The 15,785-nt window shown below is 46.8% G+C and overlaps 1 protein-coding gene across 4 annotated transcripts in view; it reads left to right on the top strand.

The window, feature by feature from the left end:
• The window catches only part of OTULIN (OTU deubiquitinase with linear linkage specificity), a 29,185-nt gene extending 15,629 nt beyond the window's left edge, over positions 1 to 13,556 (top strand). For all 4 annotated transcript variants that reach the window (XM_045863363.3, XM_045863372.3, XM_054504747.2 and 1 more), the window contains exons 4-7: positions 430 to 573; positions 5,428 to 5,553; positions 8,160 to 8,429; positions 10,676 to 13,556. In XM_045863363.3, coding sequence (XP_045719319.1) covers positions 430 to 573; positions 5,428 to 5,553; positions 8,160 to 8,429; positions 10,676 to 10,870 — 735 coding nt within the window. In that variant the 3' untranslated portion in view covers positions 10,871 to 13,556. The remainder of the gene's footprint in view (positions 1 to 429; positions 574 to 5,427; positions 5,554 to 8,159; positions 8,430 to 10,675) is intronic.
• Positions 13,557 to 15,785: the final 2,229 nt, after the last annotated feature.

Below are 15,785 nucleotides of genomic sequence, written 5' to 3'. Positions count from 1 at the left end.
TATAAACTTAGTACTTCTCTCTGTTCTTTCCTATCTCTTTGTTAGAGTTAGGGTCACTTTCCACACAGATTAAACCCCTCAGGATGTTGGTTATCAGTAAGTGAGTGTTACAGCAGTTGTTTAGAAAGGGACATCTAACTCCTGACCTCGGGAGTGGCTAGTGTTTTCATAATATTTGGTGTATATCATTTATGTGTTCCTGTGTGTTGTATCGGTTACATATGCTGATGTTTTGTACAGTATTAACATTTGGTAGTTTCTTTTGACTAGTCAGAGAAGGACTTAGAGTGGCTTGTGTGAGGGACTCAGCCAGCCTGGTGTTCATTCTTCCGGGGATCAGGGGCACGTTTTTTTCCCACAGGAGTAAAACTTACCCTACGGTCTCAAGTCAGTAATGACCATTTTGAACTCTTGGATGCTTTTACCCAGGGCTACGAGGAGGTGTCGCAGAAGTTCACCTCCATCAGGCGCGTCCGCGGAGACAATTACTGCGCACTGAGGGCCACGCTGTTCCAGGCGATGAGCCAGCCGGCGGCGCCCCCCTCCTGGCTGCAGGACCCGGAGCTCACGCTGGTACGCTGCTGCCGCAGGTTTGAGTCCGCCACGTTTCCGACCGTTTCTGTGAGAAAGCGCTCCCTTTCCAGCCCGTGCCGGGTGCCGGGGCTGTCTGCCGTGCGACGCCGGCATGTGGCCTCATTCTGGTTCGTGTGGCGGGGATGATTTTGCATAGTAAAGCGACCAAGGATAATGGCTGTTTTTCCCAGAAGAGAAACGTGGTAAAATGTATTTGAACACTTCCGCTGAATTAGAGAGCTGGTGTTTGTAGTCTGTAAAAAGCACTTAGGAGCAGTTCGACTTCAGTGTTGGTGTCTGTAGTAAGTGGGCTGTCCGTTGTCCCATCTGAGAACCTGTTGGGGTTTTAGAATGCACGTTCTGTGGTTTTAGCTCCAGTTCAAGACATGAGCACCTTCTGCGTGGTGTTAAGAGGACTGGTGTAGTAGACGGCCCGTGTGCCCCAGGGAGGCTTCCTGGGAGATGAGGCTCAGGGGATGTGTCCCATGCCTGGCCTTCTTTGTTTTAAATCTGCAGTGTGGTAGTGACCCCCTAGAATGTCGTGTCAGTGTGACTTGTGTGTATGACCTACATCAGATGAAGTCACATGATAGGTTGGATGATAGAATATCTCAGAGTCTGGTGGGCGGGAATGGGCAGAACTGATGATAAGACATTAATTGGAAGAAAATTGGCAGCCCTGTGCTTAAAAAAAAAAAAACAAAACCACAAAAAACACAAACACTAACAAAACCCACGAGTGCTGGCTGCGGGAGATCTGCCTTAACGGCAGCTTACAAAGGTCATCAGGATGCATTGATTGGCGGCTTACAGAGGTCATCAGGATGCATCGATCGGCGGCTTACAGAGGTCATCAGGGTGCATCGATTGCATGCTCAGTCAGAGCCACATGACATGAGGCTGGCAGTGAGAAGCCTTGTCTTGAACGCTTCTGAACCACAGGCAGTGACCGTCCCATCTTGAGCTGGGCTGGTTGGATCCCATCTTGAGGGTTTGTGCCTGTATCCTCAGTACAGAGGGGAGTGTGACTGAGATGATTCGTCTTGCTCAGGAACTGTTGAAGGGGCTGGGGTGTTTGTCTGGAATTAAGACGACTTTTAGAGAAGGTTGGTTGCCAGATAAGCCAGAGATGAGGTACCCGAGGGATCACACGGCCTCAAAGGGCACAGGCCTGGAGGCCGTTGCACCCTTGTTCTCCTTCGGGCCCTCCGCCGGCCTTCCCTCAGAAAGCCCGCTGTGACAGGGGCCTCCCGGAGTGAGCGCGGGGCGGCAGAGCGGGGCGGGCCGCAGCAGGCGTGCGCGTGGAGGGGTGGGTGGGGCGCGGAGGCCGGCGTGCGCCCCGTGCTGCTGGGGCGCCTGGACCGCCTCGCCGCGGGAGTGGGGTCTGTGCAGCTCCAGGACTCTGTGCGACTGCAGTGAGGAGCCTCTTTCCTATAAAATACTTACTTAGTAGCATACTCACTTACGACGAGCAAATCCAGGGGTGCGTTAGTGCTGCTGAACGAGGCAGTCTTACAGGAACTGGGGGATGAAAGTCATTTCTTCCTCATCTTCCTCATACGTCAGAATAACACGTGTCCTGTCAGATTCAGCAACACCCTGCGTGCCCTTAGAGCTGGGTCTACATCTTTTGTGTTAAGGGTGGCATGGGCTTCCCATTGTAAACACTTGGAGCAGAGCCAGTGATGGTGGGTCTGTCTCCATTTACCCTGATCCTTGATCTTTCGGAAATGCTCAGGGCCTCTTCTGACCACCACCCCGTGTTCAGTGACAGTCCTCTGTCCTGGTTGGTTCGGGGCACAAGCACCTGTGGTTATTGTGTGTCCATGGGGCTTTTAGAAGTGTGGGAGCACTCACCACTTCTGGGGACACAGAAAAGCAGCTCTCAGTAGGCAGGCTGAAGGGCATCTAGTTTTGCACTATTAGGGCCTCCTGAACGGCACTGGCTCTATGTTAACCTGCGCTTCCGCTTTTGGGGGGGGGAGGGGGGGGCGGCAGAGAGGTCCCCCGGGACACCTAAGTTTGTGGTGAGTCTGTGGATTCAGAACCAGACTTGACCAGTGGCCTGCAGGCCGGGCACGCTGAGCATCTCTTGACCTCATCGAGAATTCGGGCAAGCCCAGAGAAGCCCTGTTTTGTCACCAATGACAGGCACCCTGCAGCTGGCCGATCTGCTTCTGTTTGCAGATTGAAATATGTTTTCTGTGGCATTTTGCCATCTTCTCTCTCTCTCTCCCAGAACGTCATTGGTTTCAGAACATTAAAAGGAAAGAGGAGAGCTAGACTGAGAGACCCTCCCCTTAATCTGAGCTTAGTGCAAGAGACCCTTTTTCTGCCCACGCTCGTTTCCTCTGGCCTGGCTTCGTTCTCAGCCTGGGAGGTTGAGCTTTGCCCTCGCTGCCCCTCTCGTCCTGCCCTGCTTGGGTTCCCTGTGTCCAGATCCCACTCTCCACATTTGACTGCAGTTGATCATCTGACCCTGACCCCCAGCATTGGAGTTGGCTTGGTCTGACTGTTCTTAAACTTGGGGGCAGCACCTTGGTCCCTGAGAGGCAGTGTCCTTCAGGGCAGGGATCCTTTGGTTTCCAAGTTTACTAAGTTTTAGAATGTCTCTGAACAGGTGGTACCTGTGACAGTGTTTACCAAAGCTCTTTTTTTATGAGTTATTTTTGGGGACACATCTTTGTTACCCCACAAGCCTTTTAATCATGGTGATGATGTCAAGAATTGTAGACAACTTGCTGGAGAAAACAAGTTTTATAGTAGAGGCACAAGTGAAATTCCATCTAAGCTAATTACCTACCTTATTTTGAAATATTTTCATTCATGGTTTCTTGTTTGTTTATTTTTTTTTTAAAGATTTTATTTATTTATTTGACACAGAGAGACCCAGCGAGAGAGGGAACATAAGCAGGGGGAGTGGGAGAGGGAGAAGCAGGCTTCCCGTGGAGCAAGGAGCCAGATGTGGGGCTCGATCCCAGGGCCCCGGGATCATGACCTGAGCCGAAGGCAGACGCTTAATGACTGAGTCACCCAGGCACCCCATGGTTTCTTGTTTAAATCTTGTTACTTGCTTAAATCTCTCTTACTCTGACAAAAGTCCAGTCTCTTTGTGTGTCATAGAAAAGAGTGGTTATTTATGTGTGTTCTATGCACTGTGACTCTGGAAAGCATTTAAAGTTAGATCTTCTTTTTTCTTCTGAATGAATCATTCCAAATGTATTATTCTTTCCTCATTGTTTCTTTCTCACACCTCATTTTTCAGACTTTCTCCAGGATTTCCACATCTCCCAGAAGCCTACAACCCTGAGCTAGGTCATTACGCTAGCAACACTTTGCCCGGTGCGTGGAAGGAATGAGGAGACGGACTTTTGTTTCAGGGTTTCCCTGTATGTAGTTAGAACTTTGGGGTCTTCCAAGTGATTCAGTTGTGTTTGTGACTGCTGCTGGGGTGTGTGCACAATGTCCCGTGAGGCTTCGATGGTCTTCCAGGCTTCTCCCTACCCCATTTCCCAGCTTACGTTCCGTATTTCCCGCTCTGTGCATGTCTTGTGCCCAACTGTGATTTCAGCTTATTGCCACTTGGGGGCATTTTAGGTTCTGGTGATTAACCTCGAGAACCTGAATTGAAGGTTTGCAGCAGAACCACCCACATGTTGCTGAAATGCTGGGCGAAATGCTGGGTGATGTGGGTACGGAGCTGGGGTGGTGGTAATAAGATGGGGAGGACGCAGCCCCTCCCTGACTTAGTGAGTGATCGTAAATCACTGTCACTGTGGTAACTTTACCTGAAGAGGGATTTACATACCTGCATGGCAGTTGTGTTTTTCAGAAACGGAACCACCTTTGTTTCCCATGATGGCTGTAGATTGAGAAGGTAGAGCTAGAATCACTCTTTGTACAAAGAAAGGGTGTTTAGAGCCTTAGACTCTTGGGGAACTGAACACACGTGGCTTCATTTAAAACTGTATTTTTGACTGTTAGATAAGCTCACGTTCCTCGTAGGATGCCGTAGGAACGAATTCTTCTCTAATGATGGTTTGACTTGGTGAACTTTCTTTTCCTTTCTGGGTGTTACAGCAGTGAAGGGACACGCCTGTGCCCGGCCTCATGATGAATTTTCTCCTGACACACCCGGGACGTGGGGAGTGTCGGAGTTCCCATGCTGTCATCGGTCACGTTGTGTCCCAGCTTGCCTTGCAGACTCCAGATTCTGTGGATGATTAGGGGAAACAAAATAAAACACGCTCCAGGAAAAAAAAAAAAAAAAGGAACCCAGCAAAGGAGTAGCTCAGCTGTCACTTTAATGAGTTGCCCATGCAGCTATTAATCCCCGTGGCTTCTCCACTCTGTTTTTATCTCACTGTATTGATGAGGCAGTTAAGCTAGATACACATTGTTTTTGTGACTATTAAAGCTTTTGAGGATATGTGGTGATATCGGAAGTTAGGCTTTCTTTTTCTAATCAGGAAGGAGTCAGGTTTTTACTTTATTCAGGACCATCTCGCCTGCCCGAAGCACCTTCCTAAGCTGGGCTTTAGGGAGTGGCAGGGAGGCTGTCCGTGATCCCACTAGCGACCTGGGTGGGTTTGTTAAGACACGGTGGGGACACTGCCTTAATGTCCCCTCACAAAGTGCTGTGGAATGTTCTGGCTGTGGTCGGAGCTGAGCAAGGTCGATCCTGTCTTTGTTATCTAAGTCAGAACCACCATTTCCTTCCAGCAGACAAATGTGCGGGGAATTAATTCTGGAAACAAAGGTAGGTTTTGTAGGCTTTGTGGTTTCTACAGGATCCTGTGATGGATTTCTTGGAATGTTAACACCTCTTTATCTCTCTGTTTCTTGATAATCCAGTTACCGGAAAAACTCATAAGCAAATACAACTGGATAAAGCAGTGGAAACTTGGACTGAAATTTGAGGGGAAGAGCGAGGACCTGGTTGATAAAATTAAGGAGTCCCTCACATTGCTAAGGAAGAAGGTTTGGAATCTGTAGTTTTTTTTTGCTCTGATAAGTGCAAAACTCTCACTCCTGATCTCCCCAGCAGACCACTTCTTAGTCCTCACGTAGTGTATTGCCAAATGCCCATGGCTGGTATTTAGACAACATAATTTGAAGGAACATAAACTCTTCCTGTGAAGTCTTTGGTAAAATCGAGAAATATTGATACCATTTATCGTGTTTAGTGAAATGTTTAACTTTCTTAAAAGGAAATCTTAAGTGTGGTCTTTGTTATAAGACATACTGACAAGTATCAGGGATAGTCTGTATTTAGTCTCTATTTCTTAGAGTATTATCAATGATGTGAATTCATATTTATTAAATTCTTTCCAGTTATGTTCATGTTTTAAGATTCTGTCCCTTTTTATTAGACTGGTTTTCATTTCTGAATGATTGTTAGAAACTTGTCTTTATTTTTTCTAAAGGCTTATTTATTTAGATTCAGTAACTTGTCTTCCCTTTTTTTTCAAGATTTATTTATTTTAGAGAGCACGAGTGGGAGGGGCAGAGGAAGAGGGAGAGAGAATCTCAAGCAGACTCTTGCACTGAGCATAGAGTCTGAGTCGAGTGGGGCTCGATCTCATGACACTGAGATCACGTTCAGAGCTGAAACCAAGAGTCAGATGCTTAACTGACTGCACCACTCAGGCACCCCAGTAACTTGTCTTTTGAAAACTTTCCTGAGGGTTTCTCTGAAACAGAATTATAGGGTGAACTTGGTCAGGTGATTCCCAGTGATTTGGTTATTAAAATACTCCCTTTCTGGAGTATTCCATGGGTTTTGGAGGTCCTGCTTGTACACTGGCCCACCTGGACCACTAGGTTGCTTGGCTTGGAAGCTCTCCACACCAGGAACCCTGAGTTGAGAGCCTGCTGATTACTCCAGGCTTTGTAGATGGGGGTTGGGGGGCTGGTAAGGAGGCGTCAGACAGCTTTCAGGAGTCCTTTAGCACTTACCCAACATGTTGATCTGTTTCCTCCAGTATGGTCTGCCACACAGTTAGACTTTCAGCTCCATGAGAGTCTGTCCTGCTCATTCCTTTCACCCAGTGTCGAGCACCAAGCCTGACACATAGGCATTTGGTAAATATATTGTTTAGTGAATGAACTGAGGGCCTTGACCTCCTGGAACCTAGTTTTTATTTATAAAGATAAGTGTTTCATGGAAAGTCTAGCGATTAAAAAATTGTGACAGGAGAAGGAAATAGGGATTCTGTTCTCTTTGCCTCTTGGAGTGGAGCACGGAGTTTGCAGGGGCTGGGGACCCCAGGGTCTAGGTTAGGTGAGGACTGAGAGCAGGGCTCTGGCTGTGTGGGTAAACAGGAAGGCTCTTCAGTTCAGCCACTGGTGACAATTTCTTTTTCATCCGTTTTAAGGTCTTGTGAAAGTGTAATTTTTGCTGTATTAGGTGTGTATGCTGTAAATAGATCCTCATTTTGGGGAATGTTTTAAGTGTTTCCAATTTACAATAACATTAAAATTATTCATTAATAATCTAAGCCAGCATTACTAGTCCTTCCTATGTGCCAGGCTGTGCACTAAATGTTTCATGTGTTATTTAATTCTCATAACTACCAAGATGTTGTTGCTGTTGTTATCCCCATTTTAAAGATGAGGGCATTAAGGCCCAGATGTCGGTTAGTGCCCAGCAAAAGCCACCAACTGCTTGGTAGCAAGGCCTTCATTCCATCCTGACTCTGACTCTAGAGCCATGCTCTTGACTGCCAGCTGGGTCTACTTCTGGCAAATAGGAGACGCTCCAGCTTTCAACCACATACTGAAGAGAATCCTGTGGTACAGTCATTACCATTAAAATTTACTATTGAATTTAGAATTTTAATGGCTTTTTTGAGAGGAACAATAGTTACCGGTTATTCATAAGGACTAGTTCATGTTGGTATCTCTTGTCCTCATTCACTTTTACTTAAAAGCACATATATTTATAGAGTTTTCTCGTTCACTTAAAACGTTTGCCTACGTTTGCCATATTCCTTAAGTACTCTGCTTTATTCTTAAGCAGGAGTCAGTAAAAATTTCCTTAGTGGATGTATTCATTTGAAACTCCATGTATATTTTTAGGAAGTTAGAGGGATGAGTTTAGTAAGCTAACATTCAAGAGACCTCACAGTCTTCCTTGCCCATCTTAATTTTTGCAGGTTGGCTTGGTGTTTCTGGGTGGTAAGTGCTCCCGTAAGCCCCTTGAAGGCAGGTATAATTTTAGTTACCCCTCACAGTTTCACACACAGCCCTCACACACGCACCTTATTAGCTCCTCCGTAAGTATTTCTGATTGGTCCAATTTCATTGTCTAGGAAGTTAGGGGAGGTAAAAGTTCTATTCCATAGCATCAGTGCTTCTCCTTAGTGCATTGTACTTTTTTTTCAAATTAATGGGGGAAAGGCTGAATAAGGAATTTGTGTGGTCTGAAGAGTACCATTGTTTGAGCTAGAAACTTGAATGTTGTGAGCGTTGGTACATGACCCATGGTCGCCTACTTTTGAAAATAATTTTGTGCTCCTAGTATGGAAGTATACCAGGGGTTTTTAGAACAAACATTTAATTGTTTCATAACTTTCTTGTTATAGTGGGCAGGCTTGGCGGAACTAAGAACTGCCGAAGCAAGGCAGATAGCTTGTGATGAACTGTTCACAAATGAGGAAGAGGAATATAGCCTCTATGAAGCTGTAAAATTTCTAATGCTAAACAGAGCCATTGAACTATATGATGATAAAGAGAAGGGAAAGGAAGTTCCATTTTTCTCTGTGCTTCTGTTTGCTCGGGACACATCAAATGATCCTGGACAGCTGCTAAGGAACCATCTAAACCAGGTGGGACACACCGGTGGCCTTGAACAGGTAAGTTGTGCCTTTGGATGTGTATTAGTCCAAAATAGCAGCTTTAATCATTAAACATTATTTCACAGCTTTTGTAGGTCAGGAATTCTGGAGCACCTTAGTTGTGTGGTTTTGGCTTGGGGGATCTCAGGAGGGTGCAGTCCTGTGTTGTTCAGGGCTGCAGTCATCTGAGGGCTCGACTGGGCTGGAGGATCCACTTCTAACATGGTGCAACACCTGGCTGTTGGCAGAGGCCTCATGCGTAGTTTGGAGGAGGGTTTAGTTTCTTGACACCCGGGCCCTTCCATAGCAGTGCTTGAGTGTCCTTGGGACACAATGGCTGGCTTCTCCCAGACAGTGAAGTGATCCAAGAAGAGAGCAAGGAAGAAGCCACAGTGTGTTTATGATCTCATCTTGGAAGTTACACATTCTTGTTTACACCATAGTCTGTTTATTAAAAACAAGTCACTGAATCCATCCCACACTCCAGGGGAGAGCTTTAGGTTCCATCCACCTTTTCAGGTGGGGAGGGCAAGAGAATCGTGAGCCCGTTTCGTAACCACCACGTTTATTTCAGCCTGGGCTTTCTTCTGCAGGATGCTGGATGGGATTGGTACCCTCGCGCCTGGCAGCCTACAAATAAATGAAGCAGAGGGTCTTGTTATTTAATCTTGGCAGCTGTAGCCATATTCGATAGTGTCCTTTAAAAATAGAATGGGAGTCACCTTGAGCCAGTAGAGACCAGCCTGCTCCCGGATCTTTTACACATATGCTAAGTTTGGAGTTCTGTGCAGAGACCCAGTGCAGTGCTGTCCCGTGACTCACCACACCCTGCACTATCTATCTTTGGTGGGTGCTCACTGTGTTATCTTAAAAAGCTTAAGTCTTTGTTAGTGGACTAGTCGGCTACTAAGTAGCATTTAAGGCTATGCATCCCAGGTGCACCCTTTGTGGTGTGTAGCAAAGGACAAAGGCTGATGGCACTGCCAGGTCAGGGCGGATTGAAGAGGATTGCTTCAAACAAGTATCTGCACTCAGAGTGTAGGCTCCTCCTGTCTCCCGAACCACAGCGCGGCCCTTCAGTACAGAGCCTGGGGCAGTGTTAGTCAGTCAGTCTGCATGTTAGACCGAAGTGAGTTCTTGTGGAGTCCTCGTGAAAGCTACTGTAATGGCGAGTCCCATTTTTAAAACATAACAGCTATATTGAGATATAATTTACATACCGTAAAGTTTATCCTTTTGAAGTGTGCAACTCAGTGGTTTTTAGTGTGTTTACAGAGTTGGGCACCCGTCACTGTAGTCTAATTTTAGACTGTTTTATCACCCCGAAAAGAAACCCTAGACCAGTCGGTACTAATTCTCCCTCCCCTGGCCCTAGGCAGCCACCAGTCTACTTTCTGTAGATTTGCCTGTTCTGGACATTTTGTAGCAGTGGAATCGTACAATATGTGGTCGTTTGTGACTCACTTCTTCCACTCAGCATCAGGTTCTCAAGACTCATCCATATCGCAGCACACGTCACAAACGATATTCCAGCGTAGGGACAGACCGCATTCATCCGTCAGCTGATGGCCGTTTGGGGTCTTTCTGCCTTTTAGCTATTATGAATAATCCTGTTCTGAACATTTATGTACAGGCTTTTTGTGTGGACACATATTTTCATTTCTTTGGGTAGATACCTGGGATATACTTCTTTTTTTCATTAATTGAAGTTTATGTAACATAAAATTAACTATTTTAAAGTATATGACTCAGTGGTTCTTAGTACATTTATCAAGTTCCAAAACATTTTCATCACCCCAAAAGAAAACTTGGTACATGTTAAGTAGTCATGCCTCATTATCATCTGATTCTAACTGTTCTAGTGGGTGTGGAGGGGAATCTCATTGTGGTTTCGGTGTGCGTTGCTCTGATGACTTCTCATGTGCTCATTGCCCATTTGCATATCCCCTTTGGATTAATGTCTGTTCTATTCAGATCCTTTGCCCAATTTTTAAACGGGTCATTTTTTTAAATTGTTGAGTTATAAAAGTTCTGTATATATTCTGGATACAAGTCCCTTCCCAGATATGTAGCCCACTTTCGATGATCTGCTTATTTGTGACAGTCGTGTAGGGAAGGCTGGGGGCCGGGCCCACGCGGAGGAGGGAAGGTTGTGGCGAGGCCGGGCTGCGCGGTGCCCGGGACTGTGGGCGTGGAGCAGGTGGTGGTGAGCTGCGTCTGGTAGGGTGGCTTCCCTCCGCTCACCTCTTTGCTCTCTTTCCCAGGTTGAAATGTTCCTTCTTGCTTACGCTGTGCGCCATACCATTCAGGTGTACCGGCTTTCCAAGTACAGCACTGAAGAGTTCATCACGGTCTACCCCACTGATCCGCCCCTGGACTGGCCGGTGGTGACGCTGATCGCCGAAGATGACCGGCACTACAACGTCCCTGTCAGAGTGTGCGAGGAGACGAGTCTGTGAGGGACACGCCGGGACAGCCTGGCCACACGGACGAGGGCCACAGGCAGCAGCCCCTTGGCTCGGGCCTTGGGTCTCCAGGTCTCTCAGAGGGACCTGTGGGAACTCTTGGGCACCGTGAGCCAAGCTGGACTGGGCTGTTCTGAAGACAACTTCTGATAATTAAACAAGTGTTTTCCCTCATCTTTGATGCAATATATTTCAGGGGGGCCTTCAGAGCACTTCTTTTGGAAGGTACAAACTACATCTTCTCCATAACGCAGGTCTTTTGTATCAGACGAGACTCATTTTGGAGAGGAATGTATTCTTTATGTCTCAGAATCAAACTCTTTAATTGTAAACTGGCTCTCCATTTTTCCTAAGGTAGTAAGTCTCTGTTTTGGCGGTGATGGGTCTCTGCGGTGCCCTTCCTCTGGACGGGAGTCTGTTACGGACACAGTCCTCACGTCCTCTGATAGTCTTGTTGAGCGTTGGTTTGGATTTACATATTAATTAAAGCTATTCTAAGCAGATGGTCTCATAGAAGATAAAAAACTGGGTCCAAAAAGGAGTTACTTAAAGGCTGGAGAAGGAGCCGCCAGAGGGATGTGACGGCACCTGGAACTCCTGACTCAGAATGTGACAGGTGCCTGAGGTCACGGCCACACCTGGTCGGGTGCCTCATGCAGGTGCTGCGCTGTCAGCGGGGTGAGCGCTGCTGGTAGTTGAGCTCTGGCGTCGGGCTCTTGATTCTCCGTTTCGTAGATGTGCCATTTTATAGTCAGAACAGCGCCGAGATCCCCCTGCTCTTTTAGAGGAGGAAGCCAGGGCCCGATGACTTCAGGCACTCTCATCTGAGTTCGGCGAGGGGGGGAGAGGGGGAGGGGGGCTGGACCTAGGTCTGCCTGTGCCCTCTCCACAGGCTGTTTTTGAGGGTGCTTCCACTGCCCAATTCATGTTCCTGCCAGGGGATGAGTCATAGCAAAGTGTCTTAAGATTTTTCATGAGTAAGATGAAGCAGAAGCAAGTACTAAAACCAAGTACGGAAGTAGGGCCAAGCTGCATTGGCCTGTGATTTGGTTTGGGAAGCCTGAGGGAGGAGGGAGTGTTCCTGGCAGTGAGTGAGTGCTGCCCAGAGGCCTGGTTGAACGCAGTTAGGGCCGGAGTCCTCCACAAGGGGCATGGGCTGTGTCTGTTTTCCCCCAGGGACCAGACACATCACTCCAGGGCTGGATCAGCAGCACCTGCATGGGCTCAGCCCATGAAGGTAGTATCACCCTGAGGTACCAAGCTTTATTTTATAATAAAGTCTTTATTTGATTCAATTTAATATAGTTAATAAGCTATCACATGTTTTTGGGGAGTGGCAAACCTTTTTTGAAAATGTAAGTTTTGCTTTATACTTAAAATTCTTCTAAGAAAACTCAGAGGACAAACAAAACTACGCAGACTGTTACATTAGTATTTTCCCATTACCTCATCAGTAATACCACAGTTTGGGAGGCCTTTATTCTTTATAGAGTGTTGTGTTTGAATCGGGTTCTGCTCCGAATGTGCATGAATGCGTTGGAGAGGCTTTGTGGTTTTCACTGTGAAATGTAATGGTGCCTCGAATAAGGAGGTACCTAGAAGCCAAATTAAAGTAATAATAATGACTTCTTATTGGCTTTGATGTTTCATTTTAGGATTTGTAATTGTACAGTGGGAAATGCTTACTGTTCATTCTGGAACATTTTTTAGAGCACTTAAAATGTTTCGGCACAAGGCAGTGGGGGTCTCTGTCCTCCGGGGGGTTCACTGAGTCTGACTCTTGGTCCATACCTACTATTCAACTTAATAATACTCATGACCATCTTTACATTTTGAAAATGTTCTAATCTTAGTGAACTTGAACTGAACTTTTGGGCAACTTAATTGTTTACATGCGTACTTTTTTCTTGTTCCTGTGTGTGGTATTGTTAGAGCGTGTGGAAACTGTGGTCTTCACCACCACAGTGATGCAAGTTTGAAAGCATGCGTTCAGGTGGCTTTCTGACCCAAGGCCTAATGGACTCTGCTCTCGGCCTGTCGTGCAGGCTTAGTGGGATCAGAGCATCAGAAAGGCAGAGCTTTCAAGAAACAGTATAAATGATTGGCCGACTTTAAAAAATACCGCTTCTTCATTGTAACATGCAACTTCAGTTGCCCAGAATCTTAATTCCATGAATCATTCCTGGTCATGGGCTGGTCAGGTGGCAGCAGCAGGGGATAGAAATTGCATTGAGACCAAAATGGATGCAGGATAATCTACTTAGAGGGGTCTCTAAAATGATAGAGCGTTCTAGGAAAAGAGAAAGCACCGGTAACTACACTGGGCTTACTTTCATTCTCTGAGCTTATTGCAGGAGTTCAGAGATTTGGACCCTATGGTCTTGGCAGAAAGATGATCCTCATCTTAAGCAGGCACGACTTAGATCTTTGAACTTATTTAAGGCGCACTGAAACCTGGAAGACGGTCCCTCTAGCAAGTTCCCTGGAATTAACATTGCTTCGTCAGGACCTCTTCTGGCTCCTCCCCTCACCTGCTTAGCTCCTCCTGCACACACAGCACGCACTGGTTTCACTCCTTCCTGCAGGTGGAACGGCCATGACCACGGGAGGACGAGAGGCCAAGGTGTGGGTTTGCACTTGTGCTCCCGACCTAGGTGGGGTTTGATCTGAATCTTCCTTAGAATACAGCATATCGGAGCATGTTTTAGACGCACCGGACGGGACTGACGTGCTTTCCTTGTGGAGCCATGGACACTGGTACTTGATGTTCGCTACTGAGCGGCCTAAGGTCTGATGCAAGTTGTCAGGCATTGCCTTGGGATCCTTTCATTATTCGGTTCCTTCCGGTTGTAGGGCTTAGCAGGTAAAAATCTCAGGCCACATGAGTCTTAACACCTCTGTCAGAAGAAACATCTTTTGTGGGTTTTTATGTGCTTTTTTTTTTTTTTTTTGAGAGGCTGTGTTTTCCCTCCTGTCCTGCCGCCCCTCCCACCAAGGTGCCGTCTCACCTCTGTGTCCGTGGGCCGCTTCCCGAAGGTCTCCTGGAGAACAGCTGTTATGTGCTCTCTCTCTTGCCTTTACTGCTTGGCCCTCTTGCTATTGCTGCAGATACATCAGACTCCAATAGACTTTCCTGGCTGTCTCCTCTTTCTGATGTTAAAATAACGTTTGGTTGTTTCATTTTCTCTCTTTATTAAGCAGTACTTTGTAGGTACTCCCCCTTGAAAGCCCAGAAGTATTTTCAGAAGTCTACACCTGCAGGGAATCCTGTTTGTAGGCCTCCATAGAAATAAATAACTTTTTAAAAAAAGCCCGTGACTACTTAAAACAATGAAAAGGAGGTCCTCGGTGTGAGTGAGGTGCATCTGAAAAGTGTGTGAAAAGCATAGAATCCCCATACCATTCAGCAAAAGGCAGGGCAGAGTGTCAGGTAGCTTATAAAAGTGGCCCAAGGAACTGTAGGAAGTGAATTGAAGAAGGAACTGATTTTAGAGTAAAAATGTCACTTAAAACAACAGGGGCGCCTGGGTGGCTCAGTTGGTTAAACGCCTGACTCTTGATCTTGGCTCAGGTCGTTGCCCACGTTTGGCTCTGTGCTGGGTGTTAAGCCTACTTCAGAATAAAACAAGAAGACAAATGGCCGACAGACCTCCTGGCCTGTGTTATACGTGGATGAAAATCTGAATGGGTAGAAGGACTTCTGTGTATGGATTCTGCAGATCACTTTTCCTAAAATGTATGACGTTCCCTGTTTCACGGAAGTACAATGTTTAGTGCTTAACTCTTCTGGAAAACCCTGGTGATCTCTTCTGGGGAGGTAGAGAGACCAGGGAGCCAGTGCTGAGTTGTGCAGAGAAAAGACAAAGGCAGCTGACGATTAAGGCCTTTGCCATTCAGTTAATAACGTGAGGCCTGGAAAAGCCCCAAACTAAGCTGGTCAGGCTGTCTGTGGCCGCGGTGGGGCGGGGGTGGGAGCAGTAAGGGTAAGGTGGCCGTGGCCCTGCCCGGGAGGGGCAGGTCCCTATCAGTGGGTCCGCACCCGGGTCCCCGCGGGGCCCAGCAGCACTGTGGAGGGCCTGAGGGCGGTTGTCCCACTTGTCTTGTTTCCATGGTAAATTGAAATAGTTACTAGGAATGGTGGAATGGGTTAGTCCAGTCCGGAACTATAGATGTGTTCCTTGCATTGAAGTACCATATCAGCAAACCATTTTATCACATAATGCCTCTGTTCCCAGGCCTGTGGCCACCTGTGTATTTAAATATTTTGAATGCGCCGGACTAGCCAGGGCTATTCATGGAGGAGAACCCCGGCTGGAGTTTTGTTTCAGTCACATTGATTTCTTGGGTGTAAGTCTGGGTCAGGAATGAAATCGTCAGAACATGGTTAATACAAGGAAGGAAAAGATATGGGGCTCGAAATATCTTTGGTCTTGGCGGTCATTCTTCTAGTAACCAGGGGTGGTTGAGCTTAATTGTGAACTTCAAAATCATTTTTTTGTACTTAGATTTAAGAGCTTTTCTATAATAAGAAATGCCTTGATCTGTATGCCCATAAATGGTGCTAACATATGGTACCCTTTACAGGAGCTCCCGCAGTCCGGGGGACTGTCCATCACTTCTGAGTGTTTCCATGTGGGCACAAAGCCAAAACGAATGTATTTAATGAGCTCCCTCATTTCCGTTGTTCTTCTGAGAATGTTTTGGTATTGTTACTTGCATTTTAGCAGCTTCTGACTTTCTGTATTGTGAGTTTGGAGAGGGTAAATCTTCCTTCCCCGGGGGCTGGACTGTGCACGGCGCAAGGCCGGGAGCTCGCCGGGTGAGCCTGGCCCTACTCATCTGGGCCTGCTTAGCAGTCTCCTCTGTTTACACTGTAAAATGTCAGCATTTGTCAAAAACCTGTTCTCTG

Source organism: Mirounga angustirostris, unplaced genomic scaffold (assembly GCF_029215605.1).
Source record: "Mirounga angustirostris isolate CCGP_5_RB_7025 unplaced genomic scaffold, mMirAng1.0.hap1 SCAF_7, whole genome shotgun sequence".
NCBI lineage: Eukaryota > Metazoa > Chordata > Mammalia > Carnivora > Phocidae > Mirounga > Mirounga angustirostris.
Note: the sequence above shows the minus strand (reverse complement) of the source record. Positions and strands in the feature narration are given on the sequence as shown.